Raw genomic sequence first — 19714 nt, 5'->3', positions numbered from 1 at the left:
CATCGCGGGTAAATTGAGGCATTTAACATTGTTCTCTATGGGGAAATCGCGGGCATCGCGTCTGGCCCATCGCACCCGATTTTTTAGTGCCCGCAATGCCCCCGATTTTACACCCGATGACCGCGATCATGATCGTTGTGGCCGTGCTAAGCTTTTTTTTTTTTACACAACATTTTTTATTTGAAATTATATAACGAATGTGAGCAACGCTGCCATTTTTTTTGCGGATGTTGGCAATCAAAGGGTTAATACCGATATAGATTTTTTTTTTAATTAGCCCTTTGCACACCGTTGTTTTGTACGTTCAAATCCACCTTCTTTTCTATAAAACGTTTTTATGCTTTTATTTATCGTTTGTTTGCATGTAAACCAAGTTAAACAGATTTATACAAATATCATGTTAAATCCTTCCCCACAGACTAAAAGCATTTAAAAAAGAAGAAGAAAAACAGCAGCAGCAGCAAGATGCATGTACACCAGGTGAAAATATGGACCATAAAGACCAGAAACTGGGGTAATGATTTTATTTGATTCATCTTCTTAGCAATTGAGGAAGTTCTACTACATTCCAGGAGTTCTATTGAAGATGGGATGTTACTTCCAGCACCCAATCAGATTCTACTTCTTATTTATTAAACATCTTCTAGAAGATAATGGAATCGAAATGGTTGCCATGGGCAACATCACATCTTTAAAAGAACTCCCATCTTAGTAAACTTATCCATTAGATACGGTTTCCACTTCTACATGCCATGGGGCTGGTGAAATAGAAATAGTGGATGTCAATGTAGATCAGTGGTCAGGGAACAGGGGTAATTTACCCCAAATGGGGTAAAAATTAAATTCCTGGGGGGCGTGGCCTAGCGGCAGATGGAGTAGGACGCGTGCCTGCACTGCTCCTGATCCAATAATCCTGCTATTATCCTGTGTCGGGTGGGGAAGAGCCTCTCAGAGGTGGGCATAGCTGGCACCTGTCCCCCTGAACGCACTGACCTCGAGAAGGGACCCCTGTGCCGTCGGAGCTGCTCTGTGCCAGACTCCGGAGAGATCCCCCTGTCTGTGTCACGCTGCCGGCGCCATCTTGGAAGGGGAGGGAGACGAGCGCTGACCAGCCGTCTGCCGTTTGCTGTGCGGCATCGCCCGGAGGAGGAAGCCCAGAGACCCCGCTGTGCCTGCTGACGTCGGATCCCCCTCGCTGGCGAGGGTGCGGGGACAGACGACTCCTGAGCCAGGCAGACGGAAGCCTGCAACCTCCGCGTGCGCCTGGGCTGATACCCGCCGGCTGCGAGGCACCGGAGCTGACGGGCTCCCTCACGGCCCAAGCCTCCCCCCTGCAAGAACACCTGCACCTGTGGAGCGGAACGGAGAGGAGGCGCCGACTGCTGCGCCTGACGCCTGTAATCTCCTGGTCGGCTTCCATGTAACAGCGAGCCTGCCAAATTGTGAGTACCTGCCGCCATCTTGGAGGCGCCCCCCCTGCAGCTGCTGTGCTATTCAGAGACCTGAGACCCCTCTGAGATCAGCCCCCTAAGTAAGGGGAACGGAGAGAGGTGCAGTGCTTGATCCCACTACCCTAGAGTTCCCTGCCTAACTGCTGATACCTGCAGGAGAAAAGCTCCTGCCAAATAGTGAGCTGCCCCCACCATCTTGGGACAAAAACGCTGCAGTACCCCTGTTCTGCCTGTGCTACCTGCTGGTGCACAAGATAACGCTGATATTCTCCCCATATAAATAGCTGCCAGCTTAGGGCTGCAAGTGGAGTGTGCTGCCTTGCCTCACAGAGCTGACTGAACCCAACATCCTATCCTATTACTGTGCTCCGCTCATGTGACGGTCTATCATAACTGTCATTGAGGAACGTACTGTTAATGACGATTTGATTATTACCAGAGATACAATATGTGAAAAGCGCAGGTTACGTAATGTGTCCGTAACCTGCTTACCCTTTATACCTAGCTACGTGCGAACAAAAACGTAGCGCAGCGTAGCGTACCTTTTAATTGTATGTTATACACTTAAGAACCAATACCTTGATAAGAGATCCCTTCGCAGGACTTTGTCTCTAATTCTGCGAATATACTTTAAAGGACAGAGTCCGCAATGTACCTTATCGCTATTATGCGAATAACCAGACACGACCACTGAATAGAAGTAAGGAGGTTAGAACTCCATAAAAGGTTGTATTAAAGTCCCTAATGGACAAAAGGGGATTACAGAAATAAGAATCAAACAGGTATAACAAGTGATACAATATACTAACAATGAATGCTAACAATCTCTGCTAAGGGGAAAGAATACAATAATACAAGACACAACCAGCCAACAATACTACAAGGATAAATACCGTGAAATGCAACCGTTACCCGTCTCACTCTAGTATGCGAAGCGCCGTCCGGTCAGAGCTCACTATCGTTCAGGAATGAGCGATAGTCCGGTAGGAAGGTCCAGGGAAGTTAGTTGTGCCGAAGTGACCGAGCCTGCTCCGGGTCGCCTATCTTATAGGGTCAGAAAGGGGAGGTCAAAGGCCATTCTCATTGGTCAGAGATCATATGTCCGGTCCACTGTGATTGGAGGTTAGACGCTGTACCTGGTCTGACCAGGTGCAGGGGAGTGAACTTTAAGAGTCCTTTGTTCAGTGGTTTCGGCGTCAGCAAGGATAAGAACCGGTTTTATCTAGTTTCCTTTGTTAACTACTTACAACAGAAACTGTCTCTGGGATATGGAATATGTCCATAACTATCGGACAGTGTACATTGCGAAATATTCGCAATGACCGGAATACTTTGCATAATGAGCTGAACGGAACGGTACTAAACACGATATAGACAGGTGTGTGTAGGGCTAACTAAGCTATGTGTGGCGTTCTAAACCTTTTAACTATATTTCATTTCGTGTAAGTGTGTTATTATGAATTTATATGTGATAGTATGTCTACTCTTCCGGTCCACATTGTCACGCATACTCGGGTATGGAAACTTTATTTGCGCAACTCTGCGAACCAAAATGGCGGCCATACTATCACAAAATGGCGTGTGTGTACCTAGACTTCCACAGTACGCAATACCTCGTACTCCTCTAAAGTGGGCTTATACCTGTGCACCCTCTGCTGTGACTTTGACTGTGGTGCGACCCCAAGCCCTGATATTCTGGACACCTAATAAAAAACCCTTACTGCTGACAACCTCTCTAGTGGCGATAAGAAACAGCTGTAGCTATCCCTATCTGGGAGTCCTCCTGTTGTTCTATGGCCGAAAGACCGGCTCTACTGCTGCGGCACGGCTGGCCAAGTTTGCTAGAGAAGAGCGAGCACCAACCCCCCCGCCCTCTATAGCGCCCCCTCCGCCTAGTGTACCGGACTCTCCTGGGCCCTCCTCCCCTGAAACCAGGATGGCGGAACCCGCTGAAGTAACTCTGGCACAACTCCTGCAGGCCATTACTGATTCTGAGAAACGCCTGACTGGTATGGTAGCGGAGGTAAAAATCGACATATACTTTTTACGTCAGGACATGCAGAAATTGAGGGACCGGGTAGAGGAGACTGAGACCCGGATCTCTACGCTAGAAGATACCACTGCACCTATCCCTAACCGCCTCTCCGCACTGGAATCACAAATGTCTACATGTCAGCAGAAGTTGACTGATATGGAGGGGAGGCTCAGGAGGAATAATGTGCGCTTTGTGGGGCTTCCTGAGAAGGCGGAGGGCGCAAACCCAGAATCCTTCCTCGAATCCTGGATGGTGTCCCTGTTTGGGAAGGATGCATTCACCCACCAATTTGCAGTGGAAAGAGCGCACAGGGTCCCCACGCGCCCACTACCCCCTGGCGCACCACCGCGTACGTTTATTGCGAAGTTCCTTCACTATAAAGATCGGGACACTGTTCTCAGATTGGCAAGGGTGAAGGGACCCCTTGAATATGAGGGCCAACGTGTGGCAGCTTTCCAGGACTTTTCAGTTGAGGTGTTAAGCAGCGGCTACGTTCTCTGCAGCTGAAGTACTCCATGCTCTACCCTGCACGACTGCGAGTGGTTGCTGGCACTCGGACCCATTTCTTTGACTCTCCACAGGCAGCCTCGACGTGGATGGACACACAACCGGCCCCCCGGGAACTCCCTCCTTAAACTACTTGAGTCTCTTGCTATGGGGGGAAGTAACTAACCTGTGTGGGATAATTCGTTGTGTTACAATGCCTTCACCTTTAATGCTATGTGGGGGACATACTCTCACGGATATGTTTCCTTTATGAGAGGTCTACTCCCCCCCCTGACCAAACATCTTGTGGTCAGGATCACCATGTTCTATAGGCCATAGTAATAGCTGCCTCTTAGGGGTTCATTGTTCTTTTTTTTTCTAGTAGAACGACTCCTTAGAGGGGTCATACAGGGTTTATTGTTAGGGGAAAAGTATACCTATGTTCGGGTGGGTATGCCGGGAGGGGGCGGGGTGTTGTTGTTTTCTTTATGTTATGTTAGATTTTTTTACTTTTATTGAAATGTGTGCGCTACTCCTATATATGTTCTTTTGGGTGGCATGTGGGCTGGGAGGAACTGCTCATTCCAGACCAATAATATGTTGTTTGCTCCTGCCTTTTCATTCCCCCCCTGACATAAAATGGTGAATGTCATAGGATGGAACGTCAGGGGTCTTAATGACCGAGTCAAACGCACATTGGTATTGAATCAACTTAAGACTCATTCCCCTGGTATTGTATGTCTTTTTGAAACTCACCTTGTGGGCAGTCGTGTATTAGCTCTTAAAAAACCCTGGGTGGGATGGACCCTTCCACTCCGTCTTTCACCCTAATTCTAGGGGTGTCTCAGTCCTAATACATAAGAATATGGGCTTCAGATGCCAAAAGGTCCAAATAGACCCCAGGGGCTGTTATGTTTTCCTGGCAGGTACCCTGCATGACTCCCCTATCGTATTGTTAGCTATATATAACCCTCCTCCCTACCAGCCCACAATAATTAATAAAGCGTGTACTTTTATGCAGGATTTTCCCTCACACCCAGTTATTTGCGTTGGGGACTTTAACGCTGTTATGGATGAGTCTCTGGATAGATGGAGGCCTGCCCCCGGCGGTGGACGGAGCGGGGCTACGCCCTTCGCTCGTCTTATTGCTGAGGTGGGTCTGGTGGATGTTTGGAGGCTTAGGTTCCCATCGGCCAATTGCTACTCCTGCTTCTCGAGCACACATAGAGTTTTCTCTCGTATTGATATGGCCCTGATCTCTAGACGGCTAATCCCGTCTGTGACCGCCACTGAGTATTTACCCCGGGGCGTTTCGGACCATTCCCCTGTATATCTGTCGGTAGAGCTAGAATGCCCTAGGGGAGCGAAATTTTGGCGCTTTAACCCTTTTTGGCTGACGCAGATGGGGGCAGCTTCCGAATTGCTAGCGATGTGGGAGGAATTCTTTGCTAACAACCCTATGGAAGAGAACACCTCGCTAGTGTGGGATACATTTAAGGCGTTCCTTCGAGGGTCACTGATTACCCGTGTTGCACAGCTAAAAGTCTTCAGCCGCAGGGCTGAGATGGAATTGGAGAGGCAGAGTACAGAGCTGGAACAGAGATACCTGGCCTCTGGGCTTGAGATAGACTGTGTGGAATGGCTTGTAGTCCATAAACAATGGAATGAGCTGTTATTAGACAAATCGGTACTTGTGAGTTATCCGGGCGCCCGATTTTTTGGTCGTATACGGATCGCGTCGCATCGCATGGCATCGTATGCTATTTGGTTAACATACGATGCGACGCGACGAGATCACCACCCGAACCCGATTTCGCATCGCGTCGCATCGTATGTTAACCAAATAGCATACGATGCGACGCGACGAGATCACCACCCAAACCCGATTTTACATCGGGTACCATGTAAAGTGATCACGTCGCATCGCATGTTAACCACATGGCATACGATGCGATGCGATGCGACGGCACCCGATGTTAGCAGGGCAAAACCCCCAGAAAGTGTCACAAAAAGTGACACAATGTCAGTCCCATCCCCATTGTCAACGCCACTCCACTATCAACGTGAACCCGAAGCGTGGCGAGCGCAGCGAGCCCGCGAGGGGCAGCGGTACGCGTCCTCCGACCTTTTCATGCCCTACTATCCACTAGGGCGTGGAGTGAGAATAGAATAGTGTGGCGAGCGCAGCGAGCCACCGAGCCTGAAGCGTGGGGAGCGCAGCGAGCCCCGCGAGGGGACGCGGATACCTTCACAGGGAAGCGCGTCCCTTTGTGGGCTTCCCAGGTGTCCGCGTCGCCAAAGGGACGTGCTTCCCTGTGAAGGTATCCGCGTCCCCTCGCGGGGCTCGCTGCGCTCGCCACGCTTCGGGCTCGGTGGCTCGCTGCGCTCGCCACACTATTCTATTCTCACTCCACGCCCTAGTGGATAGTAGGGCATGAAAAGGTCGGAGGACGCGTACCGCCGCCCCTCGCGGGCTCGCTGCGCTCGCCACGCTTCGGGTTCACGTTGATAGTGGAGTGGCTGTAAGCATCCAATACCATTCATCAATATCATTCATATCTGACACATTAAGGACAACTGAATTTAAGGGAATAACTGTGTATTTAACATATTACAGAAATAAATTATAATAAAACAATCAATCACAAAGCACACAATAATCAATCACCATCATTATTTATCGAGCAAAGTTAGCGCATGTAGAATGCGGGCAAATGCGTTGTCTCCTGCCAGGCACTTTCGCCACACAAACTCCTGCATGTAGGAATCAAGGTGATGGCGGGCTGTCCCCCGCTGGCGTTTGTTGCGCCATTTTGCACAACCCCATAGTCTCTCAATGTTCTGGGTGTGTGCACCAGTCTCTGGGTCTACAAAATTGTACCGATGATTCACCCTCAAGTGGGTGAAACCAGCCCGCTCCAGTTCAGGAGTTTTGTAGGCGCGCCAGCAATCGCTCACAATGGTGGTGCCAGGTGCCACATGCTCCACAATGGCACTGAGGAGAGTTGGTGCATCTCGCTTGGCAACTGCTAACATGAAACAGTCCCCTGTCTCCCGGCACACTCCTCCGAACACCCACTGCTGTGGGAGAACTCTGCCAACATTGGCTTGGCGTTTCACAAACAGTGTTTCATCTACCTCCACTATTTGCCCTGGTCCTCCAATCTGGCGTGTAGGCTGTGACATCAAGTCACATTGGCATGCTTCCCGCATCAATGCGTTGTAAAATATGGTGCTTTTGTTGCATATTTTTAAGTTCTTACTACAGAACTCTATTGAAGTTAGTTCATCACACCAGCAGTAGATGAATTGCAGGATTTTCATGAATGGCAGCCTGCACCCAGGGTAGAACAGTGAGGCCCGCAGACTCTGCCTTTTGTTGCAACTTTTAATGTAGCACCGCCATCTGCGCTCCTTTATAGCCAGGCGCATAGGGTGGCCATTTGGACAAGTGGCTGTAGACGGAAGAAGCCCTTTGTCCTGTAGGAATACCACTGTCTCTTCCTCAGTTTTAGGGAGGCTGAAAATACCATCCACTAAAGCCATTTTGGGTAATATGGTATAAGGGCCAAAATGGGGCAGGTGTAAGGGGCCAAATGGGGCAAAATTGGGGCAAATGTCCAAAAATTCACCTCAGAAATACACCAATACTGTAAATCACTTGCTCTCTCTATAAATCACTTGCTCTCTCCTCTGGAAACTACCTCACACTGATTTTCTTCCAGATGTGCCAGAGGGCGGGTTTAAAAATGGGCGGGAAGTGTAAACATCGCGTCGCGTCGCATCGCATCCCATCGTATACCATACAATAAGCATACGATGCGACGAGATACGACGCGATGGTTAATCGCGTCGCATCGCGTCGCATCGCGTCGCATCGTATGCTTATTATAATGGCATACGATGACCACATCGGGCGCCCGGATAACTCACAAGTACCCACAAATGCCTTTGAACCTGTTAATTAATACTAGATCGTAAACATATATAAGCGACTATAATATGATACAACATCTCTTAAATGATGCAGCACACATTTAATGTTTAATTTCTTTATTGTTAATTATTTATTTCAATTTCCATTTTCACGTTTTTTTTTTCTTTATTTTTCTTTTATATGATAGTAAGTTTAATGCATAAAATGTATGTATAACCTTGAAAATTCAATAAAAACACATGATAAAAAAAAAAAAAAAATTAAATTCCTGGGGGTAGTGGACGGGGCAGCGGACAGTCGCGCTGCCGAGACACAGCCGGGCATGCATATGAATTTATATGCATGCCCGGCTGTGCCATGGCAGCTTAGCCGCCCATTACCCACAGGAATTTCATTTCATTGCATATAGATTCTATATAGTTGTGTGTGTTACAGTACGGTAGTGTACAAGGACTGTGGCAGTGCAGTGCATTGGGCCCTTGTGTATTGTGATGCCCCGGGCCCCACCTCCAAGTCCGTCCGCTTCTTCAGTAGAGTCGACTAGTTGCTGCACCATCTCGGCAGCGCGCAGTCTGTACTGCCGCTACTTATCTGGTTATAGGCTCCTGTCAGGGTACACCCATCTCTAGTGTAGGGGAAACATTGCACAGACTGTCACTATATCATCTTGTAATACTGACACCAATAGTTACCTGGATGCCACATGATCAATGGCTGTACCACACACAGCCTGGCAACATTGGTGATGATGTTTCACACACAGCCATACATGGAAATCATCATCATCATCAATTGCTGCCAGACTGTGTACCGTACTATCAGGATATATCATCAATTTTTTGGGGTACAGTGTGTATTACAATTATATGATTTCCTTCCTTTCAAATCAAGGGGTAACGTCAGCGTATCTAAATATATTTTGGGTTAAAAGGTAATAAAAAGTTCCCTGACGTCTGATGTAGATCATGAATTAAGGTTAATCCAGTTCTTTTGTGTAACTATAAGAATCTGTTTTTGTGTTCTTAAAGCAGATATGTATAGTTTTCTTTCTTTTAATATCATTCAGTTGATGTGTGGAAAGTAAAGTATCTTCCAATTGTGGTACTTCTGTGACAATACCTGGGCAAATAATCAGTTTACAATGTGGGTGAAGAGAGAAGAACAATCATTTCTAATAACAAATTCCCCGGAGACCTTAAAAGCCCAGACACTGAATCGTTGTTCTTATAAATCTAGACAGAACTGCTGACTTACGCAGAATAGAGTACAAACTACTACTGTGTGTCTCTGCATATCTCACTTTTCGCTGATAATTGTGGTTATTTGTTAACAAAAGGATCTCAAAGTCCAGGTAATATCAATCTTGTCACCACGTTATTTTGATCTTTGGTATCGCAGATGGCCTGATTCAGCTCTGTGAGCAATGCAAAAAAAAAAGCACACAACTGGGCGATACGATGTTACTTGCAGAGATTTTTCTGTGCAGGGTAAATACTGGCTGCTCCATGTTTACACCGCACTTTAGACTTCAGTTTGAAAAAACTCACCCAAATCTAACTCTCTCTGCACATGTTACATCTGCCTCACCCGCAGTGCAGCAAGGTTTTGCCCAGTTGTGTGCTTTTCAGTTGGGCAGCATTTCATGGGCGTTCCCATGGTATTTCCCCGCTAATGCGGGTGCAGTGGGCGGGAGCTGGCGTCAGCTGTCCACCCTCTTCCTGCACAGGGCGCCCGCAGACCTGAGACCACTAGAGAGGTGTCTCAGATCTGCGAGCGCTTGCAAAATCATTCGATGGTCGGTGACCATCGAATGGTGTTGTCCCAGCATGCAAGGCTGCGGGCGGCCTTTGGTGGACTCATTGCCAAAAGCTCAACCTAGGTTGACATTGACAACAGGTCGGCATATACTGGGTCGACATTGACAAAAAGGTCAACATGCACTAGGTTGATATTGACAACAGATCCAAATAGTAATGGTCGACACATGAAAAAGTCAACATGAATTTTATACAAAAAAAAATCATCTTTTGTATTTCTTCAGACTTTACGATCCACGTGGACTTTGGGAATGGTAAAGTACGCCATGCAAGGGTACGCATAACTTAATGGGGGTCCATGTTAACACGTCGACATTGACACCACAAAACCATGCACATTTCTGTTGACCTTTTGTCATTGTTGATCTACTGAATGTTGACCTTTTTGAGTTGACCTATTGATTCTCTACCTAGACACTTTAGGCCAGGCATGTCCAAACTATGGCCCTCCAGCTGTTGTGAAACTACAAGTCCCATCATGCCTTGCCACTGTTTTGCTATTAGGAAATGCTAAAACAATGGCAAGGCATGCTGGGATGCATAGTTTCACAACAGCTGGAGAGCCACAGTTTGGACATGCCTGCTTTAAACCTTTCAATTCACACCCCAGCAAGTAATGGTAAGGTCAGTTTGAAAGTACAGACAAGATATGTGTCTGTAATGAAATGTAAATGTTTTGCAGTCAGTTGTCATATCGGGTTTCTTTTTGTGTTTGTCATATGAACATAATAGTTACAAACCATCCCAGGCTTTGAGGTTGTGTCCGTTGACAATTGTCTATGAAAAGATCCTTATTTTTTAAATTGAACAACTGTAGAACAGAAACCCCCTTTTCTGTTAGTTGACCTGCCCATCCCATTGTTTCCCATTTTTTCTCCAATTCTCCAATTTCAGCCTTTTTTGTTAATTAGTAACATTGAGATAGTAGATAACAAATTTTTTATAAAAAAGGAAAATAATTGTTAATGTATGTACCGCAATCAGTGATACACCAAGCCTTTGCCATACCTACTGACCACCTGCTGATGATGAAACCAATGGGTACATTCACCTGCTGGCTCCAGATGCCGGGCGGAGGGGGCGGAGCTTCTGCAGCCGGGCAGAGGGGGAGCGGGAACTGGGAGCCCACTGCCGCTGCACTTGAGGGCCCATGGGAGTTGCTGTGCGCTGTCGAGCATGCGCAGCAGCTCTCCCGCTGCCTTTTTGGATTTGGGCAAAGTGCCCAGCCAGCCCAGGGGGTAGCGCGACCAGCCTATTTTTAATGAGTTTTGGGCCGGCCCACCGGGAAAAGTTTCCAATCCGCCCCTGGGTACATTTACTAAAATTTGGATCTACCATCCATACTCCTGGATTTAGAATGAATCTGTTTGGACAGTAATTTTCGAGTTTACGGATATGGCCGGTGGTTTGCAAATAGCCACACTGCAGGTAGTTTGTTTAAACTAAAGCCACTATACAGTATATAATCTGGCCGAGCAGAATTTGGAGAATTAGAATATATTTATTATGAGCAATAACTTTATTATGTATTAATTAAGAAGGCTAATAATATTCATAATCTTACAGAGTATCAATATTATTTTATATTTATTGCTATTATTATTTATAATTAATGTTGTTTCCATTAACTGAAAGCAATATTATTTACAGTAAAAAATGGACAATAATTAATTTTTAATTAGTGTCAAAAAAATAAGAACAGGAACCACATTTATTCTTCTATGATGTAAGCACCATTAATAATATAATACAATTTCTGATGTAATAGAATTTTAATTTTTAGCCCCTAACATAGTGATAAAATAATATATATCCAGCTTTCATTTTCACAAACTTCCATTTAAAAAATTCACTGCCTAGCCTTTGCAGAATTTTAGCTACATATTCCATTAATGGCTTAATAAAAAATATATATATTGCATTTGCAAGAAGTGCATTTATAGAGAAAAGGAAAATACTTGTCTGGGAAGGGAAAATATTTTACCTTTCATGTAATTTTTTTATTATTTTCTACATGGTTGAAGTTTTTGTAAATCGATTCTATTATTTTCTCATTTAATGCTGTTTATTGTTTAAAAACAGAAAAACAACTATAAGTTAACTTTAAAGCCGTGCTAATAAGTTTAAATTTTAAACACTTTGCATAAAGACTTTGTTGTACAGTAGTTCCTCAGATGATAACAAACCAGAAACGATTAATATTCCTCCCCCGATACATTACAATTAGAAAGAATGAAACCAAATTTCTAATGTAGAAGAAAAAGTAAACAGGTGTACAGTATGAATATTACTTTATTAAAAATATTTTATTATTTTCAATCATAAACAAAAAACAACTGTTGTACAAGACTTTTGACTGGCAGCCATTTTATGTTCTAAACCTCTGGTCATGTGATAGCTGTAGCCAATCAATTCACTAAGAACCAACAACATTTTTGAGGCACAAGTATGGCTCCCATAATTGTGAAATGAGAAACTGGGTCATGCATTTGACTTAAAGTTTGTTCAACCATAAATAAGGGCAAGGATGACCCCCTACTTCCTGTTGTGTCCCAATTAGAATAGGATTATCCAACACAGGCAAATAAGGATTTAAAGTTTCAGATTTTAGGCTAAAAAAAAACCAGGGACTGTCTTGACGCGGGAAAGCCATGATGCACAGGAAACTTTCAAATGATTTACAATAATCTACTTCATTTTATAAACCATTTCTATCCAGTCCTTGTAGGACAACTGTAAAAGACTGCCTTAATGGCACAACTTATACAGATTACGGGGAGTCCAGTTTTCACCACAATTCCAAGCAGGTACGCACCTCTCCTACAGTATTTTCAGTCACGGCCCGCACAAATCCTCACAAGCTCCTTCAGTAATGTAATTTTATGCAGTCAATGGCGTATTCTCCAACATTCTGTAAGAATTAAGATTCAAAATAAATTATAACGTTAGGAGTATTTAACCTAGATCACTGTGGTGATTCTTCAGAAAAAGGTTTAGTATTTGTCATTTTGTTACATTTGTTAGTACTTGTTTCCTAGAAGGGCGCCCACGATTTTGATCTTAGGCATCGCAAGGAAAAAAAATTGCGTCGGTCGCATCGCATGCGGCCAAAAAATGGCATGCGATGCGACCGACGCGATTACCGCGATTTTACATAGGGAACACTGTTAAATGGCCTAATTGACCCGATTTCACATAGGGAACAATGTTAAATGGCCCACAGACCCCAAATACCCACCCTGAAGTGTGAAATGGCCCCCCCAATTGTTAACGCCACCCCACAATCAACGTCAACCTGAAGCGTGGCGAGCGCAGCGAGCCCGCGAGGGGCGGCGGTACGTGTCCTCCGACCTTTTCATACCCCCACTATCCACGTCGGCGTGGAGTTGAGAATAGAAAGTGTGGCGAGCCCGAAGCGTGGCGAGCGGACGCGGAACACGCTCCCGAAGCGTGGCGAGCGGACACGGATTACTTACAATGTATTCCGCGTCCCCTCGCGGGGCTTGCTGCGCTCGCCACGCTTCGGGCTCGTATTCCGCGTCCCCTCGCGGGGCGCGCTGCACTCGCCACGCTTCGCAACTCCACGCCGACGTAGATAGTGGGGGTATGAAAAGGTTGGAGGACGCGTACCGCCGCGCTTCGGGTTGACATTGATCGTGGGGTGGCGTTAACAATTGGGGGGGCCATTTCACACTTCAGGGTGGCTATTTGGGGTCTGTGGGCCATTTAACATTGTTCCCTATGTGAAATTGGGTCAATTGGGCCATTTAACATTGTTCCCTATGTAAAATCGGTAATCGCGTTGGTCGCATCGCATGCGATTTTTTTGGCCGCATGCGATGCGACCGACGCGATTTACATTTTACCATGCATTTCTATGTAAAATCGCGGCCATCGCATCGGTCGCATCGCATGCCATTATAATGGCATGCGATGTAAATGTGATGCCCGCGATGGGCGCCCTTCTAGGAAACAAGTACTCCTTTCTTTTAGTTTCCAGGCTGCTATAAATGAGTGAGGATGCTTTGTTAATATAGCAACCACAGCCACATGGTACATAATGTAATGAGCAGAGAGGCTATGGAACACCCCTCTGAGCTCTGCATCTGACATCCTTCAAATTAAGATACCTAGCTTAATAATTAAAGAAAAAAATATTAAATTCTTGTTTACGGCCTAGTAGTAACAGTACTGTATATCAGCAGCCAATGCACATAGCGGACAGATCCTGAAAGTAACAAGAGAATTGTATCTGCCAATCTAGTTCCATATGCATCATATTTTGGCCCACATTCCTTCAAATAGTCCCAGATATGGGATTGTTGTAGAAATAGATGATACAGATTTCTGATCTTGTCTAAACGTTGTGATCTGAAAGGATCTCCCAAATGTACTTACATAAGGCAGCCAGCCATGTTACACACTCAGGGCCTGATTCAGCGACGCATTTGCAGCTGTGTCTTCTTACACAGCTTCTGTGTGAAAATTGGACAAATCACATGTGCGGTTCTATGCGCATCAGATTGGAGTTGGAGATTGGACCTGCTGCACATCCGACCTCCGACTCTGACAGCCTCCCGGCAGAAGGAAATGGGAATGCATACGATATATCGTATTCAAAAGGCCCACATAAGATATATCGTATGTAATCCTGCCGCCCAGGAGGCTCACAGACAGTTCAAGGGGGATCGGCGGTGACTCCTCCCCTTGGAGAAGATGCAATATTTTATGGGGCCTTTACTCAGATTTGCACAGGTGGCAAGTAATCTTAAGGTGGGCATACATCGAGCCGATTTGGACCGATTTCGGCCGATTGCGATCAATCGGCCTGATAAATTGGACCAAATCTGTTCTTCATGACATGGGGTCGGGTCTGATGCGCGGTCCCGTGCGTATCGGACCCGGCCCCAGGGGTCGGACCGGCTTGACATACGATGTTTAATAAATCAGTCGGCGCTGGACAGTCAGTCTCTCTTCACTGTCCAGCGCCGTAGCGGTGAGGAGCAGTGGGGGCGGGCGGCTGGGGAGGAAGCAGCCGGGCGCAGTAGCACATTACCAGATCAGTGCTGGGGCAGGCGGCGGTGACAGTCAGTCTCCACTGTCTACTATAGCGCTGTAGCGGGCGGGCAGCGGCGGCAATTACATCTTTAAAATAATGTGTCAAATGACTCTCCGGCATTTGATTGGCTGAGAGTGCTCTATCTCAGCCAATCATTAGCCGGGCAGTCATTTGACATGTTATTTTAAACTTGTAATGGCCGCGGCTGCCCGCCCGCTACAGCGCTATAGTAGACAGTGGAGACTGACTGTCACCGCCGCCCGCCCCAGCACTGATATGGTAACGCGCTGCTGCGCCGCGCTGCTGCGCCGCGCTGCTTCCTCCCCAGCCGCCCGCCCCCACTGCTCCTCACCGCCCTGCAGCTCCCTGTTATTTTTTTTACATGTGATAAATCGCATGCGATTTATCACATGTAAAAAATGGCCCATCAAAGTCCTAATCGTATGTGAGCCTCCCGGGGAGCTGCCGGGCGGCTCGGAGGAGAATTGGGTCCGACTTGTCCTTAGGACAAGTCGGCTCTATGTATGGGGGCCTTTAGATGTTCCGGGAATTGCAAATGGCTTTGCGAATGCACCGCAGTTAGAGTTGCATTCACGATTTTTGCCAAGGGCATTTATTCTTTCCTTCTGGGCCGTGGCTTTTTGCACATCGTCCACTGCGCTTTATCTATATAGCAATCCATGCTGAATTAGACCCATAATCTGGTATTTTGGTGTCCCCCCCTGGGGACGGGGGTAACACCTGGCAAAAGCCTGTACCACCTGTGCCTGTACCACCGGCACCTCTGTAGTGAAACCACTGCCATATGACCTAGACACATCCTCCGTTTACCAACAATCACTAAACTCCACAAATATCGGCATTGCCAAGCCCTCATATTGTCATAAACCTGGTCACATTATCCCCACCGCACTTCTGTCTAAGCAGATGACATTTTGCGCCAGCTGCGGAAAATCATCCGCCGATCTGGAAAAATTTAAAATTTTACAACTTCAAACAAATCAGGCTATGCAGGATCCTTGGAGAGAGATAAAGTAAATATGTTTTCCAAAGCAACCAATCAGCTCCTAGCTGTCATTTCAAAGACTCTCCTAGATAAATGAAAGATATCAGCTGATTGGTTGCTTTGGGCATTTCTCCCCTCCCACTCTCCAAGGCTGGATAATCTCCCTCTTACATTTTTAGGACAATTGCCAGGTGTCCTCTGTATTTCTTATATATTCCTGTTGTCTACATGAACAAGAAGTAAGTTTAACAAATAGCACTGAGTGATCACATGGGTCACACGTCATCCCCGGTTGTTGCACAAAATGACAAGCGCCTTACAGACTGGCATCTGCAGTTTGCGTCACAACTCAGTCTATAGGGCGAACCAACGCTATTCTCCAAAACAAGAAAGATCAATAACGGGTACTTATGTATTATCTGGACTCCCATGTTAAATGCACCCCATTTTTTCATACCCCTACTATCCAACTACGCATGGAGTTGATTTTATATAGTGTGGCGAGCGCAGCGAGCCACCGTGCCCGAAGCGTGGCGAGCGGACATGGTCTCATAAGAAAACCGGGAGTCCAGATATTACATAAGTACCCAATAACGTAAACAAGGTCAATAGAGGATACGAATAGGTTTACATTTTACCAAAGCCCAAACTAAAGTACAAAACAGCATGTATATGTATATAAGAATGTTCCAATAGGCCAGCAACCTCCTAAACCACATAGGTGATCACAACAACCGTGGTGCACAAGACAACATTATGCAAACCAGGAAGTTAGGAAGTTTGGTGTGACAATCGTGATTGGCGCCAAGGGTTAAAATATGACAGGGTTTATTTCGACGCGTTTTGAGCATCTGGGTGCCCTTCTTCCTGGGCGCAGTCAAGAAGAGCACCCAGATGCTTGAAACGCGTCGGCAGTGACTGGTATCCACAACCTGAATCAGGAACAAACCCAGTGCTAAGGTATTTGGAGCCTCAAGCAGGGTGCACAATCCGGACTGCATCCTGCCATATTCCATCCTTGCTAGCTCCAAATACCCTTAGGGGTAAGAAGATTTCACATGATTTTCCCTTTTTTCATGTTCTATATGTCTTTTATAAACACCATTTTATATATGTATATGTTTATGTATCAATAAACCCTGTCATATTTTAACCCTTGGCGCCAATCACGATTGTCACACCAAACTTCCTAACTTCCTTTAACCTGAAGGTCTGAGGGTGACCTTAGTGATAATCGGTAGGCAGCCGGAGTAGGCGCGCAAAAAAGCCATAACCATTATGCAAACCATATCCATGAATCCATGATGAATCTGAGCACCCCTCAGATTCATCAAATAAGACAGCGGTCCTCAAACTATTTTGCACTGGGACCCCATAAGACAATAAAAATAATTCCAGGACCCCAGCAAGTTACTGCAGAAGGTCAGCACCTCACGTGTGTAGTCAGCAGACGGCACATACATGACAGCATTGTGGAGGCACAGAGTGATGGGAGGAGTCTAATATACCATAACCCACCACATCACACGTGTAGTCAGCAGACAGCACATACATGGCAGCAATGTGGAGGCACAGAGTGATGGGAGGAGTCTAATATACCATAACCCATCACATCACACGTGTAGTCAGCAGACGGCACATACATGGCAGCACTGTGGAGGCACAAAGTGATGGGAGGAGTCTGATATACCATAACCCATCACATCACACGTGTAGTCAGCAGACAGCACATACATGGCAGCATTGTGGAGGCACAGAGTGATGGGAGGAGTCTAATATACCATAACCCATCACATCACACGTGTAGTCAGCAGACAGCACATACATGGCAGCATTGTGGAGGCACAGAGTGATGGGAGGAGTCTGATATACCATAACCCATCACATCACACGTGTAGTCAGCAGACAGAACATACATGGCAGCATTGTGGAGGCACAAAGTGATGGGAGGAGTCTAATATACCATAACCCATCACATCACATGTGTAGTCAGCAGACAGCACATACATGGCAGCAATGTGGAGGCACAGAGTGATGGGAGGAGTCTAATATACCATAACCCATAACATCACACGTGTAGTCAGCAGACAGCACATACATGGCAGCAATGTGGAGGCACAGAGTGATGGGAGGAGTCTAATATACCATAACCCATCACATCACATGTGTAGTCAGCAGACAGCACATACATGGCAGCAATGTGGAGGCACAGAGTGATGGGAGGAGTCTAATATACCATAACCCATCACATCACACGTGTAGTCAGCAGACAGCACATACATGGCAGCATTGTGGAGGCACAGAGTGATGGGAGGAGTCTAATATACCATAACCCATCACATCACACGTGTAGTCAGCAGACAGCACATACATGGCAGCAATGTGGAGGCACAGAGTGATGGGAGGAGTCTAATATACCATAACCCATCACATCACACGTGTAGTCAGCAGACAGCACATACATGGCAGCAATGTGGAGGCACAGAGTGATGGGAGGAGTCTAATATACCATAACCCATCACATCACACGTGTAGTCAGCAGACGGCACATACATGGCAGCACTGTGGAGGCACAAAGTGATGGGAGGAGTCTGATATACCATAACCCATCACATCACACGTGTAGTCAGCAGACAGCACATACATGGCAGCATTGTGGAGGCACAGAGTGATGGGAGGAGTCTAATATACCATAACCCATCACATCACACGTGTAGTCAGCAGACAGCACATACATGGCAGCATTGTGGAGGCACAAAGTGATGGGAGGAGTCTAAAATAACAGACAACTCAACAGATTTTTCAGTCTCCTTGAATCACTGACATTAGAAAAGTCATCAGCCTGATGGTCAGCAACATGGAGTCGCGACCCCATGCTCAGAAGGTTGGGACCCACTTTGGGGTCAGGACCCACAGTTTGAGAACCACTGAAATAAGATATAACGTCAATGTGCAAGCTTTCAGGAGATTTATTCCCTTCTTCAGGCAAATTTGGCAGATGATATATATATATACTGTATACACACACACACACACACACACACACACAAAGACAAACACTATGCTTATTCCTACTGTACTATACATACATATATTTAGACATATTTTTCTAACATCTGTCAGTCACCAGCTTTGTTCAACTACAAGTCCCATCTGGCCCTACACATAACCGATATACATACACTCCTACAGATAGCTTGCAGGATTCCTCTGTGCAGCTGTGACATCTCACTGCTTCCTCAATGATGATTTTTTTTTGCCAATAAAATCTCAGAGAGAGCATGCAGTCATATAAGAGGAGGGAATGCAGCATTACCTGATACACTGACTTCCATCTGTAGCTCAGGACCTGGATACATCTGACACTTGCAACATGTAACCCCTCTTTGTCCTGCACCTAAACAAGGACAATGGAGGAGAGAGAGAGAGAGAGAGAGAGAGAGAGAGATGTCAGCCCTGCGACAACAGCACATTCCTGCAGTCTCTCCCCTGCCCAGCACCAGTGATGATAACACACAGAGGAGAACCACCCAAATGAGAGGAGGAGATTTACAACAGCCAATGCTATATCCCATCGTCCATGGCGCCTCCAAGTCCCAGCATGCAAATGGTGTCGAAGAGCTTTAACCCCTTCATTATCATGTTGGTCTTACATTAACAGCACCTCATCCCTTGTAGAGAAAATAAGTGGCTGTTTCTTGTACATGTATTCATTTGGATACACGTTTCTCTTGGCAGCTGAAAAAATTAAATTCTTATAATAATTCCAGATACCATTTAATTTGACAAGAAGAATTTCTATATATATTAAATCCAAATACAAATCTATCCGACAATATATTGCGTTCTACATATGGACATTTAGTCGTAGAATGTTCAGAGTAGACAAGTTGGTGCTATGCCTTGCCTAGGGAATACTATAT

The 19714-nt window shown here is 46.0% G+C and overlaps 1 protein-coding gene and 1 long non-coding RNA gene across 7 annotated transcripts in view; one reads left to right on the top strand and one right to left on the bottom strand.

Moving 5' to 3' along the window:
* The window catches only part of LOC146045196 (uncharacterized), a 34844-nt gene that overhangs the window by 7005 nt on the left and 8125 nt on the right, over nucleotides 1-19714 (top strand). For both annotated transcript variants that reach the window (XR_014465383.1, XR_014465382.1), the window contains exon 2: nucleotides 419-514. This is a non-coding gene — a long non-coding RNA (uncharacterized LOC146045196). The remainder of the gene's footprint in view (nucleotides 1-418; nucleotides 515-19714) is intronic.
* The window catches only part of LOC146045195 (uncharacterized), a 101258-nt gene continuing 93544 nt past the window's right edge, over nucleotides 12001-19714 (bottom strand). For all 5 annotated transcript variants that reach the window (XR_014465380.1, XR_014465381.1, XR_014465379.1 and 2 more), the window contains 2 exons: nucleotides 19108-19188; nucleotides 12001-12637 (listed from right to left, as the gene is read on the bottom strand). Coding sequence is in view for 2 of the 5 variants with exons in the window: in XM_083163900.1 (XP_083020026.1) it covers nucleotides 12593-12637; nucleotides 19108-19188 (126 nt within the window). In the remaining 3 variants the exon portion in view is untranslated. The remainder of the gene's footprint in view (nucleotides 12638-19107; nucleotides 19189-19714) is intronic.

The sequence above is a fragment of the Crinia signifera genome, chromosome 11 (genome assembly GCF_055691185.1).
Source record: "Crinia signifera chromosome 11, ASM5569118v1, whole genome shotgun sequence".
Classification (NCBI taxonomy): Eukaryota; Metazoa; Chordata; class Amphibia; order Anura; family Myobatrachidae; genus Crinia; species Crinia signifera.
This window is presented reverse-complemented; position numbering and strand designations above follow the sequence as displayed.